The sequence below is a fragment of the Alosa sapidissima genome, chromosome 10, assembly GCF_018492685.1.
Source record: "Alosa sapidissima isolate fAloSap1 chromosome 10, fAloSap1.pri, whole genome shotgun sequence".
Taxonomy (NCBI): Eukaryota; Metazoa; Chordata; class Actinopteri; order Clupeiformes; family Clupeidae; genus Alosa; species Alosa sapidissima.
Genome location: NC_055966.1, coordinates 9,315,361 through 9,335,372, shown reverse-complemented (window position 1 = coordinate 9,335,372; position 20,012 = coordinate 9,315,361). Strand labels below are relative to the sequence as shown.

Below are 20,012 nucleotides of genomic sequence, written 5' to 3'. Positions count from 1 at the left end.
TTCCCCCTCCTACCTCTATGTGTTTCTGTTACAATGACACTTTTGTAGTTTTGTTAAGAGTGATGAGATAAAACAAGAGGCCTAGTCAAGTTCAGATACATTCTTGTGGCCAACAGCATAAAGCACTGTGGTGTGGGAAGAAGAATGTGGTTACCATCAACGCTGTCACTTTCCAGAAAAGTCACGAAGCAGTGGAGCTACCCACTTTCCACAGAAGCGTTAGATATCTCAACTTCACAAATGGGTAGGTTACAATAGGAAGTAAAATGTAGACTGACTAACAAACAGTTACAGTAATTCTGGTCTGAAAGCTTGGATGCACCCTGACCTACACGGTAGCCTACTCATGCAGACTACTCGCCAGCATAGACCTGTCACTGAAACTCTTACATGGGAATTGTCATCAACCCTAGCAACTGAGCTCGTCTTAGAAGTTGTCATTTTTCCTTAGTAAGTATAGTATAAGTATGTATATATACTCTTTTGATCCCGTGAGGGAAATATGGTCTCAGCATTTATCCCAATCCGTGAATTAGTGAAACACACTTAGCACACAGTGAGTTGAAACACACACTAATCCTGGCGCAGTGAGCTGCCTGCAACAACAGCGGGCTCGGAGAGCAGTGAGGGGTTAGGTGCCTTGCTCAAGGGCACTTCAGCCGTACCTACTGGTGTCTCTAACTGACACAGTATGCATAGGGTAGGGTGCCTTCTTATTTCTGTTTTCAAAACAAACACACTACTGCTGCACCTTTAATGTATGGTTATGGTTATGGGATTTGGCAGACGCTTTTGTCCAAAGCGACATACATGTAATGTAGTCCAGACTGAATGGATGCCATGAACAGGAAGGTCAAGCTGAGGTTCAGGAATGATGTGAACTGCATCCATCAAAAGAGATGAAAAAAGGCCTTCTTTGGCTTCTACAGGGATACTGTTGTCATTGCTCTCTGATTCATCCTCCTATTGCCATGGAATGAGGGCTGTGGATGCCCCCCTCTCGAGAAGTGACTGCGCCGCTTCACTTAGGGTGCCTGTCACAAGGCATTGTGGGTAGGCTGTGATGATTCTCCCCTGGAGCATCTAAGCCCACACATCTCATCATGTTAGCCTGCTGCTGCTGCATCCATGACATTTCCCAAGCCCCAGCTTGTGCCGCTCCACCGGGTCCTCCACATCACCTCCGCTCAGGTGGGAAGATGTCACAAACCTTTCCAGGCAGCACACGCGACACTACATGCAGCCTGTGTAAAACCACTCTCTGCAAAGACACAGTAGTCTCTAGTGTCAATGTGAGACGGCTCCATTGACCTTTGTGCAAGTCCGGGCTTAACATGGAAGTCTATGCATTTTAGCCAAAGGGTGATTGGAAGTCAATTGGAAAATCAGTCATGGAGTGCTAACAGAAAATATCACTACCAGAGTGTGAGGGGAAAGGTTGACTACTTTCAGGTCTGCATGCATTCTTCAGCATAGTGCATCAAAGACTTCTTTTAGCTTTGTAGACATTGTATTTAATGTGTGACATACGTATCCAAACACTCATTTTCAACAGATTTTCCAAGATAAATGTAATGCTTTGATCTGATGCAAGTGACTGTGGGATTATAGCGTCAACCGGCAGGCATAATGCATCAGTTGGAGTGCACCCTTATTTTCCCAGTCAGATCATATTGTAGATCCAACAGTAGTATTCCAAAACTATAGGGAAATATATTTAAAAAATGAAGCGAGAAAAAAAACAGATCATTTGTTTCCATAGCCTATGATCTGTGTGGTTTCTGTGTGGAAAATCAGCACTTGGGACATAATCAGTGTACTGTATCATCACAGCTCCTGCCAACACCCCCATGCTTCCAGTCTACATTTGAATACTTTGCAGGCTTTAAAGAGGACTGAAAAAAAAAACAATGGTGCTCTCCATGGAGTCGTTAACAGTCAAACCACACAGCCCCATGGCTGAACATTACATAAGCAGCCAGTCTAGAAGAGAGAGAGGTGGAGCTTGCTTTCAGGGGATGACAAAGACTAATGAATCACTTGACTGCAGGCTGTTGATCACAAACATTAGGCTACAGTTGGAAATGCCTGAAAGACCTTAAATAAGGCCATCCTTAAAAATATTTTCGTTTGCCGTAACCCGACCGACCCTGTCAATTTAGAACCGACCCAAATATTTATTTTTTTCCCCTTTTAGTCCGACCGACTTGCCGGTTGTAAACTTGCGTTAATACCGACCGATTGTTTTTTTTTTACTCTAAACAACCAATACAAAAGCAATACAATAATATTTCTTTTAGTAGGCCCAAGTATTGTGAATATAAATTGCCTACATGCAAACGTGGCTCACTTAAAAAAAAACCTGTGGTGTCATCTCTACACCATTGGTTTTACGCATGTCACACTATGGCCTACGCTTCGTTTCATTCACACAAACTGATAACGCTGTTACTTGGCACGAAGTTCTGGAAGAACTGTGGCCAGATCTTTTCTCATCCCTCCTCCCCCTAGTCTAACGGTGACCGTGTCGGAGTATTGAAATTGGTTGTGGTCTATTCAGCATTTCTCAAAATATGGGTCCGCAACATGGAGACTGCTGGTCCGCGGAGTCGTGGAGTGAAATTAGGCCCGGTGCTTCATCTGATAATTTGCTGCGCAGTTGATCAAGAAACCGCGGATCGACGAAAAAAGAAAACAAACGTTTCTGCTATCGATGTCATTAAACATGGAGCCCTACAATTAAGTGGTGGTATGAGCATTCATTCAGTGCGCGTCTGCGCGAGAGAAACTGAAACTAATCGATAACGTTGGTATCAAAGCTCCGCTTCAACCTGTTGGAAGGCTATTTATTTATTTAACGAACCTTAATAGAACGACGTTGTTTTTTGGAACTTCCTTATTAACAGAGCAGAGACTGTATAATACACTGTATAGCATTGAGTATTGTATAGTCAAATTTCAATATAACGTGGCCAAGAGCTATTGTAGCCTTCTTTCTGGGTACATGTAGATGAGCCCTATGACCCAAAAGTCTGCCATGACCGGGCCTCAGGTCAAAGACGTTTGAGAAAGGCTGGTCTATATAACCTGCATCAGAATGAGGTTTGCAATGGTGCGCCTGAAGGCACGGGTTGAAGACCCAGTCAGTTACGTCACGATATGCACATTTGTGTAAATTCATTCCTACGTAATCACCATGACCAAAATTGTACTTTTGTACTTTGAATCTTGAAAAAAATATTGACCTACCTACCGACCCATTTTTAATTTTTTTTGGCTGTTACTGCAAACAAAAATATTTTTAAGGATGGCCTAACTATGATTATACCATAGATATTCCAAATTCCAAAATCACAAATTATTTATCGTCCTCATCCTCGTCCTCACCATGAGAGCACCGTTGCTCTCTGATGGGACTTCTCAATGTCATCCACCAAAATGCAGCCTCTAAGACATGTGTTTCACAGTCTCTTCCGTCTCAAGTGCCAGTCACATTTAATTATTTTGGCACTCGGGAAATGATTGACATGTGGTAAACAATACAGACAGCAATGGAAATAACCACAGCTGATGAACAAAACATGAATGCTATTGCCAAGATCACACATTCTCTGAAATGAATATCTTCCATGATTTTGTCTGTGCTTTTGATTTATCCTTGTTAGTATGATTTTGAAATGTAGACACTGCTCTCAAGCAAGTGGACTTACATCTAATATTAGACTGGACACAGGAGACTGACTGAAGAGTTTTGCTAAAATTATCCTAGATTCTGATGAAAAGCATCACAGAAAGGTCACTGGCACAATGACTTCCATTTCAACAGACTTCTCAAGAGGCCTTGGTGAGGAAAAAGTTAATCACTCTGATGGGGGGGGGGGGGGGGGGGGGGGGTTGAACTAGCCTAGCCTATTTATTTGTTTTTTGATAAGGGACTTAAGGTCTCAGATGGGACCATTTATAGGCGTGGTTCCATGAAATATGAAATGGCTAAGGTTCCTGTTGTGTAAACATATCATCCAGGCTACATTCTTAAGCTCAGGATTTCCTTTTCTCCAGTGTCTCCCCAACTCTATCTCCAACCCCCAGGACAAGAAAACAATGCTGTAAAACCCCCACCCAGCCTCAACAGTAGTTTTATTATTTCCTGAAAAGTCTATTTTCATACTCTTATGTAATAGCCTTTGGAAACGGTTCAGGGATTTTCTTTTTTCCTCTCTCTTCCAATGCATATGATTTAATTAAGGTTTGGTGGCTACATTTTATATGATAGCTGAAGACCTTTCTAACGTAAACCTTAGCTGTCCTGTGGAATTCCGAGTATGGTCCAACGTATAAAATAGCAAAACATGTAACCAAATCCACTCACATATTGAAATAAAGAACAGTAATCAACGTATTCTGGAAAAAACTTGGTATTCTGAAACTGTTCTCCAATTTTGTCAGTGGGTTACACCATGTTAGCCAATTTGATTACACCATCAGAGCAGAAGGCCATCCAAGTGGAACTAACTTAAGTGCTTATTATTGACTCAGCTATTGAAAGATATTTGATGAATTAATTTAACTTGTGTAGCAGTTCTACCAATTACCAGGCCTTGCACACACCAGTAACACCTCACTAGGGAATCTCATCTTTCATTTCCTGTGACTTGCTAGCAGGATGCTTAGTCAGGGGACACAGTGCGATGGTAATCTTTTAAAGCATGCTCTCCATCCCTTATCATGTAGAGCACAATCGGACAACATTCTGTAAAGGTGGGCCAGGCTACTGAAGGTAGGGCTGCTTAATCCCCTAAAGACCTGTTGATTGACAGCTGAGACGACCCCCACCCCACCCCTGTTCTGTCTGCCTGTCTGCATTGTGTCCTGGTGTGTCCGATAAGTGGACTCTGTACTGATTCAATTCAATTATTAATTTCCTAATGGATTGCTAGACCTTTTTTTCTAGCTCACTGGACCCTTCAGAATTGTCCATCCCTCTTCCAGGAACTCAAGGCTTACTTCTCAGAATTAGAATTAAAGTCTTGCTTTTACTCAGAGTAAATTAATCAACAACAAAAAATGCATCAATAACTAGTCCATTGTGTAAATGGTCCATTTTGTGTTCTACTCAGAGCCTTAGATAGAGAGTTGCGACAACTCCATTGACGCTAATGTTCCATTTTTTTCCAACAATGGCGGCTCATGGAAGCCTCAAATAGTTCCCAGAAATTAACGATTAATAATAGCAGCAGTGCAGTTACAGCAGTATAGACTGTTTGTAGCCAACATTTCAGACTCAGATTTACATTACTGGCTCATCCGAATAATAATAATAACTAGAGAATGTAATTCCAGGGAATTACGAGTGCATGAAAATGACACTAGGACAGACATGGTGGTTGCATAGCTTAATAAAAGTTTGATAGTTTAAAAGTAGACAGCTTAAAAGCTGAATGTAGATAGTTTAAAAGTTGTTAATAGACAGATAGTTGAATAGACAGATAGTTGAATGGATGTTGATACACATAGTTTAATGAATGTTGAAAGTTTAAAAGTTAAATGTAGAGTTTAAATGTTGTTGATAGACTGATAGTTTAATGTGTGTTGATAGACAAATAGTGTAAAGGCTCTATATAGGTAGATAGTTGACGATAACTTACAGGTGGAATGGCTCTAATGTTTGCTAGCAGTTATGCTAACTATGTTAACAAAGCTAATTATGCTAACCAAGTTACTTAGCTAATGTTTTCTAGCAGTTTTGATAAAAATGCTAACTATGCTAACAATGTTAACTATGCTAACCATGTGACTTAGCTAAGTCTTAGCTGACTTAGTTAACTTAGCTAATCATTTTTAGCAGTTATGCTAAAATGTTAAGTATACTAACAATGTTAACATATGCTAACCATGTTACTTAGCTAACTTAGCTAATCATTTTTAGCAGTTTTGTTTAAAATGCTAACTATGCTAACCATGTGACTCAGCTAACTTAGCTAATAATTTTTAGCAGTTATGCTAAAATGCTAACTATGCTAACAATGCTAACTAGCTAGTGAGGACTTTTATTTTGAAACAGTTGAAGGCAGAGGGTACAGTTGATGGGAGTCATAGTTGACTGACAGTTACAACAGTTGAACAGTTGACAATAGTTGAACAGTTAAAAAGTTGGATAGTTTAAAGGGACTTTTATTTTGAAACAGTTGTGGGCACAGGAAGCAGTTGAACAGGATCTGTAGTCTTAATAGAGCCATATTGTATGCTTAAAGCCTGAGACAGTTGCTGCAGGTGGCCTGAACACCTGGCATAGGATTCTAATTGCTCTATTATAATGTCATAATCCAATGTTAAGTCTATGGGGAAATTTTAGTAGTTTTTAATTAATAGTTTAAAAAGTATTAAAGTTACAAAGTTGAAAAATACAAAGCCCAAATGTCCTAAGTAAGACCTACGCAACGCAGTTTGAATGAAGTTTCTATGTTAAACGGTTGAAGCCGCATTAAACGCACAAAAAGCGTTAGAAGAAAAAGAAGAAGAAATCGGATATCAGTAGAATGCATTTTCATGCACTCTAATAACAGTAATAACAGTAATAGTAGTGAAGTAATAGTATTAATAACCTAATTATAATAATAAACTATTTATGTAGCGACTATGACATCTTTTCTGCTGCTCAGTTTTCATCAGTTCCTTATCAAATAAATTAAAAGAGGCTAAAAGCCCAATAAATGTGCCACACATAATAGCCTTATATAAGATAAACTTTGCCTATCCCATTTCAATTAGGCAGCACTAGGCTACACCACAAACAAGCTATCATTACATTTTTGCGTTTGTATCTATAAGGCTTTGGTTCTACTAAACATACAGGTAGAATAAACATAGAATGTTCTTCAAGTAGAACAGGTACATTGGAATGTTTTGCATTTAGCCTAAAGCAGTAAAACATGTGGTCAGTTTACAATCAATGAAGCCAACCAAATAAATTCAGTTCAGAAACCAAGGTGTTGTTTTTTTGACCAACCAAGCTGGCTTTAACTTGTCTAGCAGTTGGCTACCAAGCTGGCTTTTTTTGACTACACACATTTATACCTGAAATCTAGCAACTATTCTTCTCATCTTCTAACTAAAGGTGAGTTTAAGTTACATGCAAGCAGCTATGCCCCTCTCCTCCTGCCTACTAATATTTATCTTTCACTGAAGGTATATAGAATACACTATGTGACAGGTCAATTCACCTTTAAGATGCTTTAATACATACTCATCCATCATTCATGAAGGACTTTGTAGTGATGCAGTTGATTGGCTCCCGTCTGATTAATTTCTCTCTCGCTGATGGAGAACTAACTGCGAAAAAATCTACACTTTACCTTCATGAAATTGGACACTGTCAGTTTGAGTGAAGAACCTACCTGAAAGCCAGGTGTTAGGTTAGGCTAATTAATGTTCACTGCTTAGCTGGAATTTAAAAGATAATGAATATGCTTTGAAACATCTGCCTATGCAACATTCCTCTGAATTGTATTCAGAGTGAAAAAGACTTTAAGTTGACGGACTGATAAGTTGACTGATATTCAGCAGACACTTTTATCCAAAGCAACAGAGACTCATAGTGGTGGGAATCAAACTCGGCTTGACCAATTATTAGTTAGTGACATTACCACTTCTCCACCACGCCAGATATACAACATACTTATATTCTTAATAAAGACAATATTCTTGATGGTATCTATGGCACACTAGAGAAAAACATTGCAGAAAAAAATGCCACATCTCTGCAAGTCTTAAGTGTGCCATTTAACTTCTCCAGGGTCAAAGCCATGACTTTCTAGGAAAAGGCTAATGTGAATGCAACCTCTCCATCTCCTGAGTTCACTAGCAACAGCAATTAATCTGAAAAGCACAAGCCTGTGGACCTCAAATTCGCCATTCACCATACCCTCTTCCTTCCTCCAATGCAATGCAATGTGAATTGGTTCTCATTTTTCACCCCATTTTAAGGTGCCCAGCACAGATTACCTTACATTAATTAAGCCATTTTATGGGTTACAATTAATCCTCACAGTGTTTGAAATTGAAGGGGTGGGGGGAGAAAAATGGTCTGAATTTGCTGACAGTAAAAGTTCCCATTGATTTCACAAGCTGCTGGTATTTTTCATCAAGTCTTTGAATGAAATCACATCCAGTTCCGGTCAAAAAGGTCACCGCCGGCGCCTTCCATAACTCTAGTCTCACAGTGAGACTTAATCCTATTGTTAAGGACCCTGGATACAGATTAATGATGACAGAGTCCAATATCTGAACTCAATTAAAGACTATATGTCAGGCTCCACAGTGCAAAAAAGTTATTAAGCAATCAGGCCTATGCACAGACATTAGCGTTGGCGTATATCCTATTATAAGGTTTTTATCTTGTTTATGGGTTCTTCTATAACCTCTTAAAACTAGTAAACTAGCAAAACTTTTTTGTTGTTTGTTTATGGTTCTTAGCAGACCCTTTTGTCTAAAATGGCTTACAGTGATATCAATAAACATTAATATTAGTATTAACGTGACCTGAATTTAAAATTGAGTATTAATTGAGTATACTTTAACTAGGCTAGTCCTACTGGGTTTTTTACCAGGGCATCACACTGTACTACATGTTCCCACAACAATAAAACTACTGTTAAGCTTTAAGTAACACTCAACCCTTCGAGAAAAGCAAACTCATGGTTGTATTGCTCTTAGTTAAATATTTAACAGCACTGTTAGAAAATGTCAGACTGAGAATAGTGTCCACTGACATTTAAAAATGCTTCACTTTAGGATCATAGTTCCTGAGATTACTGAGCAAACTGGGGAGGAGGACACTATCTACAGGAATATCAGATACAATCAGACATTTGCAGCTGGTCATTATTTCGAAAATAAGAAAATAAGACTATTTAGCCACAATACAGGGACATCAAGCATACAGAGGTTTCCATGCAACTGTCCATGCAACAATTAACATGAAGGATGCTTTTTGGGTTTTACATAGATTGGACTGAAAATGTAGGTCTACCTGTTTAAACTGACTCTACAAGGTACACACATGGTCACTGACTGCAGCTCTACTTGTGTCAGTCAAAGACATGACATCATTACAGAAAAATATTCCCAAATCTCAGCAACCATGTTATTGAATCTCAGGGTGTTTTCACATATATATAGTCCATTTTAAAAGAACCAAGCTCAGTCCACTGAAAGGGGACCAGAAAGTGGACCAAAACAAAAAGGACTCAGTTCATTTTTATAGTCACATTGTGAGTTCATTTGAAAGAGGACTCAGATCTCTTCATCTTCACACTATACCTTCTCTGGGGGTCTCAGACCTGCTTTGGATTAAGGGCTATGTAGTTGAGAGTTATTTATGTATTTTCATCATCATTTATTATCAGGTTGAAATAATTATCATAACCCAATTGGTGTGGTGATTTTGTTTCATAAATATTTTTTTTCTGAAATATATATTATAATATATTTTCAGAATGAATTCTGATCTGAAGTTATTGCAAAGACCCTATTGAACTGTCAGTCAACACGCCAGCCAATCACACTTTCTAATTCAGTGGTAGGCCCGCCCCACCTGATTACTGTTGCTTTGTCCAACTTTAGCTCAAGTGAACAGTAGCCCATTAACTGCGCTGCGCAGTCTCGTATATGTTTGCCACATGCAAGAAGAGACAGAGAGATAATAGTTTAGCAGATCATGAAAAATGGTGAGCAATGTAATCCAAAGTTTGCTGATTTCTAAATTGTTAGTTACCAATAGCTTGGATAAAAATATATTCAGCCTTACATTAGAACAAACTTGTTTGGCTGTAGCCAAATTACAAATGTCTGTAGGCCTATCATGATAATATTTTTTTTATATATAATAAACGACATGCCTTCTCTATTGCCAATGGCATGTCAGGTAGGACAAAATAGGCCAGCCTACAATGCAAAATGTAAAAGAGAACCCAGGGCTATTTGTCCCGAGGTGTTCACAGTTCGGTTCGCGTGTTCATAGGCAAAAAAATTCTGAGTCATTGGTCTGAGTTCATTTAGAAGGCTGAAAAGGAAAAGTGTGAAAACACCCTTACAAACACAGATTAGGCCTAATTTTACATTCAATGCCAGGAACTGGACTGAACGATTACAGTGTCATACAAATCTACAGGAAACCTATGTAAGTTCCATATCCATTCAAATATAATGGATACAATTGAAATTGGTGTTCTGCAAAGTAGAATTTATGTGTTCAGAAGTGTTGTACCTGTCTTCAATGACACATGTGACATGCCAACTTGTCTAGACCACTGCTACCTCACAGTCTACTAGTAGGTCTGGTGAAATGGTTACGTGGATTAGTCATCTGAAGAGGGCACAGTATCACTTTTCATCTCGCTGTGGTTGCTCATAGCCAGGCAGCTCAAGTACTTTACGACCTGGAGCAATCTACCTGGACTCCTTCATCCAAGTCATTGCTCAATCCATTTTGTTTTTTTTACATTCCTGTCTCCCTGACAGTCGGCAAAAATACAACAATAAGCCGTAGGCATGGCCTCAGGGAACAAACCCTGCAGAGCCACCGTTTCTCTAATATTTTAAGACTTTTTACTTGTACTTGATACAGTTATCTGACTCTTCTTGCTGCTTGATAACATTTAATTTTAAAGTGCAGCACTTTTTTCAGTATTGCCTCTTTGACTTACTGTTAACTTATGTTTTACACTACATCAGTTGTTACTATTTTTATTTTATGCAATGAAATCCTTGAAATATCACAATTAACAATTTTTACACTAAGACTTTAAAGATGTCTTAATGTTCGGTAATTGCACAACACTGTCATTAAATAACACTGAAGCCTCTGAATTAATAATGGAAGTCAGAGCTTTTGGATTGACTGAGAGAGACAAACTGGGGGAAACAAAGTGGCTGCTGATCGATTTAGGAAGGCACCTAACCCTGGGAATCAATACAGTGAATCTTTAACCACAAACATAGTCAATATCAAATGGTGTTGGCTGTTCTCACATCCTCTGAAACTTGACAAAGCTCCAGGCTGACTGAACAACTCATAATGACTTTAAACATGCTAATGTGCAATCTCACTGTATAACTAAGTGTCCTGTATTGTCAGTTGCAACAAAAGCACACCACTAAGTGACAGCATGACTTTGCTTGTTAGGATTCAATTGAATCACAACGGCTGTTCAGGGCAGATGCAAGCCAAATATCTCTGTAGTTCCAACATAATACATATAAGAAATAAGAATAAATCAAAGATTTTTTTTTTTTTTTAAATGTAGAGCATGAGCACTGTATCAAATTAGAAACAGGTGAATGCCACATTGGGTCCAAAATAAAGAAATCTAGTCAAAAGAAAGCATGATAGTAAAAGAAACAAAACTAGAACATTTGGCATCTTAGCATTACACTGACATTACACAGCATTACCATTTATTTCATTATGTCAGTATGCCACACACAACACATTTATAATAGCTCTGTTTAACACTCCAAATGTTCCCTACCATACCCTTAAAGGCCTATCCCACTACATAAAGTGGACAGCCAAGCACTTTTTTCAGGCCTAAACAAGAGCTCCAGAGCTTGTACATGAAGGTACTGAAGTGGCTTTTTATGTTTTAGTGTTTTTTCTTTGTGTGAAAAGGTGATTTTCCACCTTTGGAATGAATAAGGAATGTTATTTAATAATTGTTTGCAAAATAAAATAATGATCAAATCTAGCCAAAATGTGATCCTGTTGACTTCACATTCATTTCCATTTAGTGGGGAAAAGTTCTTGAACTAAAGGAGATGGAAGACGTGAAACAACTCACTGACCAGTCACAGCCTGATCAAAGCGTAGCTCGCCCGCCACAATGCTGTGAACACGAAGTTCAGCACACAGCACTCCTCAGCCCAATGATTTTGCTGTGGACAGCCAGTTCTTATTCCCATTGGCAGGGGCTCTGCAGTCTGCAATTGAACTGGTGGCTGCACTAAAGGCCAATCTCCCCTTCTTTCAAGCCCCAACAAAACTCATTACTTAAACAAATTAAGACCTAGACGAAAAGACAGACGAAAAGCCAAGTCCAAATAAATTAAGCTGACTGCAAGTCTTTTAAGGTGAATTAGAAAAAAAAATGTCTTTGTCGAGAAAAAACTTTATTGGCAAATATATATATTACTATATATATATATATATATATATATATATATATATATATATATATATATATATATATATATATATATATATTACTGTTTTGGCCACAAGAACAGGTGAGCTCAGTTGTTTGTATTAAACAAAACAAGGCTTTGTTTGCTTGATTATTGATGTGAATAAAACATTTGCCACAGGCTTTACAAAAACACCTGCAATCAGTCAAGCTGAAGAGTCCAGGTGAAATGAGGTTGTGAGCAGATAATGGAACCCTGAAAGATGAGAACAGACAGCATCTTGACCTATTAAAATAAAAAAAGAAAGAAAAAAACTCTATACAGTCACCTTCAAATCCTATTTTTCACCATCTTTGAAGTTCTATGAAAATCTCTTGAAGGTTTTAAGGATTCCACATTAGTTTGACCATTTAGAGGCACCACTGAATCATCACATACCATGTACACTACGGTTTCAACCATTAGAGCATTAGAGTCTGAAGTCTCCGAGGAGAGACTTGCCTTAAGTGTCAGCTTGACCCTAACCTTTCTCACAAGCACCCAGATGTTATTACACAGGTCTAAAGCCGGTCAACTCATAATACTCTTGTGTTTCTTTTTTAATCAAAGAACAAAGGTTGTGGTAACTTATGTCATTATAAGACATAATAACACAGCATTACAGTGTCCTAAGATCCAAAAAAATGTTGCTGACAAAATCCTAGTACCGGTACTTTTTTTACTATGTGAATGAATGCTCATGGACTAGATAAAGCCCTATGTTCTAAGCTTGTAAGCAATGCATTATCCTTCTCTTGTCCATCTCCTAATATGGAGATCATGGTTATAAACATAAGCTCTCCAGCAATACTACATACATACTGTAGCTCCATTTCATACTAATTAAAATCTCCACTCTTGATTTTATAACAGGTACATGGATGCATCTAATTCTAGCTGTCACATAGGGTGTATTTTCATCTATTCCATTTTATTATATTATGTATCTGATAGTACACCCACTGTCTGCCCTGAAGCCATAAGCAGCACTGAAGTCACAAGTTTACTGTTAGCACAGGAGGCATATCATGAAATAATGTATGGCCTACTTCTGAATGCAACTTGTATGTAGCAGGTCTATGTGAGTATAATGCAGCTTTAAACTCGCAGCACATGATTATCTCATTGGAAGCCTCTACTTTTGCCTAATGGTGTCATTGTGCCTTTTAGTGACTGCATTCAGGGGCTGGTAACCATTCCAAAGTACTTGAGAGAGACTTGGGTTATTAATGGGTTATTTGGGATTGGTTGGTTCAATAGATAGCCTGCAGGAACTATCTAATGGCTGGTGCTATCGCACATGCATGGCAAGGTCCTGTTATCAAGCCAAAAAAGAATATATCAGTATCTACCTGTTTACAATAATATTACAGGTGTTACGTGCTGTTATACTTGTAGAGCCACATATAGTTTAGCATAATCCAGTGTTTCCCACAGAATTTAATTCTGTTTGTGGTGGTAGGTTTGCAGAATTAACTCGAATGCAACAGTTTTTAACAAATTAGTGCAGTGCGCCGGTTATGATTCTAACCAGATTTAAGCACAATTTAGTACAACCAACAGTGTTTCCCACAGAATTTAATTCTATTTGTGGTGGTATGCAGAATTAACTCGAATGCAACAGTTTTTAACAAATTAGTGCAGCACGGTTATGATTCTAACCAGATTCAAGCACAATTTAATACAACCAGGAAAATTATTGTGTGGTGGTCAATGTTGATATTGTGGTGGGCCGCCACAAATAAGTCAATGTATGGGAAACCAATAATTATGAATAGTACATAGGGTTTTGTAGTTACAGTAAGCATTAGTGAGAAAAAAACTCTGCTTTAACAGTGTGATCTTCAAATTGCCATGTGTAGTATTGACTTTTGATGATTTTGTGCAAGTAGATGGGGACCACCGCATTCACAATGGACAATTTACAATATAATTAGAATGTTTTTCTTTAATAAAGAAGGGATGTGCGGCTGGCAACACCTCTAATGTGAATCATGTTAAGAAATTAATATTCTATTGTGAATGAGAGTTAGGCCTATATGTGGAGGTTCAGGCTAGACCATAATCCATTTCTGAAATCCCTGAAGCAAATGTATGCACGGTTTATAATGGTGTTCTCGAAGGGCTCTCTAGGTAATGACAACTACTAAGCTTAATTACTCATAGTGAGCAGCTATTAATATGTGAGCAAGTGATTCAGTACTTAACTCCATTTAATACAGCTTTCATTTTAACATGTGTTAATGCAACATGTGTGTGTGGTTGCAGGTTGCTTTCGACTTCACCCTCCAGAAGGCCTTTTAGAGAGGCACAGCAGTCTAATATTCACAGTAACTAAATGCTACAGTATTCAGTGGAACTAGTAATGATGGGGGTTTCGGTCAGTGTCAGATTGTCTGAATCAACACCTGCCAAAAATCATAGATTTTCCATTTGGCACATTATAGAAACCTGGGTATCTGCCACATACAGTATAGCAACCACAAACCATCTTTATGACTCAGATTCTGAAGAAGCTCAGATTTTTCCTTGCATTCAATCCACTCTTAACTAGACCCAGTCTTTGTTTTACACACATACACAGAACAGATCTGATTGTCTGTGAATGAGTGTTATGCCAATTCTGTTTAAATGAATGAATAGACTTTATTGTCATGTCAGGCATGAGAATTGTCTTCACTCTCACCAATAAAATAGACAGTACAGTACATACAATATACACAATATAGACACAAATCCATAAAACAGTGTTCACTGAGACACAACATATCCACAGGATATAAATAATTTTAAATACAAGTAGGTCTTGGTTGCACACACACAAATAGGTGGTACATAAACACTTTGCTTCCAGTAGAATTTGTACAGCTGTAAGTGCATAGGCATATTTTGATTTGTTGTGAAGTTAGAACTCTATTTTCCTTAGAGAAGGAAAGGGAAAAAAGAGTGCACTGTGGAGCAAGCAGTATTGCGCTTTTCGTTCCCCCTTCTCTTAAGTTGTTTTTGTGAAATACAGCTGCACCTGCTGTACAATCTATCAAGGTGTGCAGGCTCCCCTCTATCTTTCCAGAATCTATTTTCAACCTGCCATAATCGTGATTTCTATTTGTGCAGTGCTGCTAAATGACTGAATGCCTGCCCTTCCATCGCTTTCTTATACGGCTTTCTAAAGCACTCTCAAGTTATCTTGGTGGTGACTCAAAAATGTGTATTTATGTTTTCTCCATGTCCTGATAGGTGCCTCTTACATGGAATCATCTCACCTCCACCAAAGAGTACAGTAATTTCTTGTGTATTAGCCGCATTGTGTATAAGCTGTAGGACAGTGTTTTATGCAAGTTAAAAAACAAAACCATAATAAGCTTAATACTACATTAACTGTCCCCGTGTAATAACCTCATAGCTTAAGAAATTTTGCAAAGTCAATGTATAAACCGCCACTAATAGTTGGGAAACTACGGTAACACACCTAACTGGATTATATGACAACTGACAGCCACATGCTGTCTGTCTGCTGTGGAGGTGAGCAGACAGGGTACAAGCCGACTGATGCTCTTCAGGGTCATTTGGGACGTCCTTATTGACTGAACTACTACTTTTGGAGGATGACCAAAAAGGCTTTGGACACTGTGTATTGCTTATCAAGGGAGATTATCAGTACAGATCCCCACATAATGTCACAACAATTAATTTATCAACATGTAGCTTTAGCCTAGGCTATGGATAAGATATGCCTACACGATACAGAGATAACTTTTCAGAGATAAAACATTTTTTTTGGAAGAGAGGAGAGGGCGAGTGCTGCGTTGGGTCAAAAAAGTATTTAAAAAAGATCAAGTGCTCTTCGAGCACGGACAACAGACAACATTCCTTTTGGAAATTGTATCCCTAATGAGGCTTTTTCACTTCTTTTATCTTCAACAAGCAGGCTGGTCAGTGAACTACACACTTACAGATTATAAAAGTAACTGATTTGGGTATCTAGCATTCCAGTAAACTAATTCAATATAAAATACCCATTGTTAAACAGGCTTTAACAAAAGATTGATAAACTGATTGTTGATGCTGTCCATTGCAATATTCTGGGCTACTGCTTTGTACTGATCTGTTTTTCCCAGTCTTATTACGAATACCACCATATCCTCTACACATTATAAAAACTGTTCTGACATCTGGCATGCTGCCAAATTACTGGTAAGGTCACTTGCAGTTCACCCAGGTTTGTCAAACACTAACACAACTGGAAACAGAAATTGTCCAGTTAAGTTCCCATATGTTCTCTGAACCAGTCACTTAAGCAAGAAAACATAAGCAGTACTCCTTTTCTCTGTTAACAGAAAGAGTCTTTCTTCTCCCCCATCACAGAGATGTTGAGGGCAGCTGACTTCAAAAAGCCTAAATACATTCTGGACTGAGTAAGCCAAGCCCTTTTCAGGAGAAAGATTAGTTTGAGCTTTCCAGTAGTTTACAAGACAAAAATGTCAATATTAGCCCATCAATTCCCTGGCCAGAACAAGCCTCAAAGTTCACCACCTCCAGTGGGCCAAGAAAACATCCTGCTTGGTTGCAAAATCATTTCTGTCTTCATTTATTTCAGCTTTGTCCATAAAACCTAGATGATGAGCTTGCTACTCATGTTTTTTTTGCATAAGCTATAGGTGCAAAGAAAAAATGGGACAGGAGGGGTAAGGTGCTTTTAAGCACACAGGAAATGACTAATATGAGCAACGAGCATTTCCTGGCCTGTAGCTCTATGGTAAAAAACGGCTTTTGGATTAGACCTATAATCAGGAAGATACATTCAAAATACTATGAAAACGGCGCGGTTACTTGTGACTTTATACACTTTCAAGGCAGGGTGTGGGGACCCAGCCTAGCACAACAGCTGTTGCAACCAAGGAAACCTGAATCATATTAGTCTCAAGTAGGCCACGTCTAATCATGTCCCTGGCACTCTAGACTCCAAACGTAAAGATGCCAAGATGCACAACCTGAGAGCACATGTCCAGACACTACAGTTCCATACTCGGTGTGTTCGTTGTGTTGATGTCATTAAGGCAATATAACAGCTTAAGTCTGTAAAGCAAATATGATTGGATCAGCATCATACAACGGAGGGACCACATGTCCTAACAACTTGACAGCAGTGTGTGTGCAGTTCCTCGCATGCGGAAGTATTGCAATATTTTCTACTGTAATCTTGCTGAAGCAAACTGTCAAAATGTCCCAATTCAGGAAACAAGTGACAGAATGAGGAGTGTGTGATAATGTTGAGCTTAGCTTTGGTCTGAACGCCCCCACTAATATATTTTTGGTCTTCAGTTTTAATGAAACTTTGTTTTTGTTGTGTAATGTGAAATGGTGTCTGGCTGTGGCTGGGTTTAGTGTTTTTTTTTTGTTTTGTTTTTGTTTTTTGCAACAACAGATTTTTTTTTTTAATATCCTGCCTTTTCTCCCATCCTGGTATAACTAAATGGGGACTGGCATTCCAACATTGTATCTGATCACCTGTTGAAAGTTAGTGTCTGGTTGATCAGGAGTCAGAATTAGGCTACTGGTGGTGACTAACAACACATCTTTGCCAAACCCAGTGTCTTCATCCAGTCCTTAATAAAATAAATAACTTAATAAACACTTCAGAGTCCTAGCCTAATTGTTGTTGGACTCTTATTGCCAGAAGTTGCTCCGGAGGATTCCTCCTTGCCAGACATAATTACAAGTTAAGAATGACTGCTACATTGTGGCTTGCAACAAACCAATGGTTCTCTCTCTCACACACACGCACGCGCGCACACACACACACACGCAAACTGTGCATCAATTTTCAGACAACCCTTTAGGAAAGCTATACTAGGCTACAATAACATAAGAATTGTGAACACAGGTTGAATAATAAACTTAACAGCGCAGGGTCCGATGAGCGCAAATTATGGTAGCAAATCAATGCTTTGTAACCTGTGGATACCCACTAACATTTTCACGGTATGTTTATAGCAAAGACACAGCTAGCGCCTGTCGCTAGCATCTATAACGTTAATAGTTAACGTCAGCCTGTTTGGAGGGCGAGGTTAGTGAGTGTGATGAACATATTATTACTGACAAAAACTCCCGATGTTAAGGCCACCCAAAAGCATTTGCGCTCCGTTCATTATACTCTCTAGTTTTATAAAAGCTGTGAATGTGAATCTTACCTTGATAATACTGGTACGTCTAGGTATTCCAGATTTGGCATCCAACATAGAGGTGTTTGCCGTTTCCAGCCCTTCGCTGTCAGGTATGGCAGAAGCGACCATGTCTGACGGCAACCCACATTCCCCATTTGAGACCGATACTTCGCACTGCCCTTTCCCGTCTGTTTCATCACTGGGTACGGTAGCCTTCTCCCCAAGAGCCGATGAGGTTAACCCGCCGTTTTCCGTAAACTCCGCCATAAGCACAGAGCTGACTGGGTCTATGTCTATACTGTGGTTACTTAGTAATAATTCAGTTATGGCGTAACTGAACTTCTTGAAACGACATCTGCAAGGAAAGATGTTAGCTGAACCCGTTGATAGCTACCCCTCGACTCATTTTCGGAGACTGACGGCGACTAGGTGCTAGGTGGAAATTGGCTCCATGCAGAACATTTTGACTGTTGCAAGTCTCATTGTTCTTCAGCATCACATTCATAAGCCTCTTGATGCTGCCATCTAACGTTACTCGGTTATAGCAGTCTCTCGTAGTAAGAAAAACGCTCTCTTTTAAAGCTTCCTACTTCATGCCATACGTCTGGGATGTCAACCAAGTCGCATATAGTGACCGCACTCAAACTGCTGGAACTGAACTGCTGAATATGCCCTTGATTTGTCTGGATAATTAGCTAAAGTTAGTGACGTTGACCAATTAACGTTAACGTTACATGATTTGTAAAACGTCCTAGTCACATAATTGTACAAAAGCCTGTGTTACCCGGTCCTCAAATAAATGCAGTTTCTGTTGCAACATTGTCTAACTACGTAGCCAATGCAATATTATTTCACATAGGTCAGCTGATAGTATCAAAGTGAAGTCATGATCTCACTATGCATAAGTAAACTTAACAACGAGAATGACAGCTTGACACCGTCCAACACTGCTGTTTAGATAACGATATGCTAACGTCAATTCAAAATCATAGCTAGCGATAGCTATCTAATGTAAGTTAATCAGGTAAGTTACGTCAAACTAAGACAGTTAGAAGCCCCACGTCGATGTAAAGGGGGTTGTAAACAACATTAATGTAATCCTTGGTTATCTTGTGAATTATCAAGATGTTATAGCCACTACACGCATTTTGCCAATAAAATGTTGAATTAATACAAATATCCCCGAAACCTGTTAGCTAGCTACACGAGCTATCGTTAGTTACAGTAATTAGCTAGCTTACTTCATTGTGTTACGTTACTTACGCCGACGATCAGGTTAATGTTGAAATTTGAAGCTTAACCGTACTTAAAACCACAGGATTGTCAACAGAAATAAAAGCTCAAAAATACTTCTGATTAGAAAAGTAGTTAACTGCATTCTATTATGCTTGGTCATCAGGTAACAGCATACACAACTTCAGCTAACTCATGCGAGAAACTTCAGTCATACGTGATTCATCCTGTTTCTCAATAGGACTACTCGTATCTTAGCAAACCAGATGAAAGTAAATTCGCTTCCTCAAAGCAGCCCAAACACACTTGTTGTCATGTGCACATGACTGTACTGCCTTAGAGCGCTCATTTGCCTTTACGAGGCTGTATAAACCATTTTTAAGTAAGAATCAGTCA

General features: G+C 38.8%; 1 protein-coding gene across 2 annotated transcripts in view; it reads right to left on the bottom strand.

Annotated features, from left to right (window-relative positions):
• Positions 1 to 19,880, bottom strand: part of LOC121721500 (inactive phospholipase C-like protein 2) — a 42,065-nt gene extending 22,185 nt beyond the window's left edge. For both annotated transcript variants that reach the window (XR_006034856.1, XM_042108472.1), the window contains exon 1: positions 18,411 to 19,880. Coding sequence is in view for 1 of the 2 variants with exons in the window: in XM_042108472.1 (XP_041964406.1) it covers positions 18,411 to 18,650 (240 nt within the window). In the remaining variant the exon portion in view is untranslated. The remainder of the gene's footprint in view (positions 1 to 18,410) is intronic.
• Between the last annotated feature and the right edge of the window lie 132 nt (positions 19,881 to 20,012).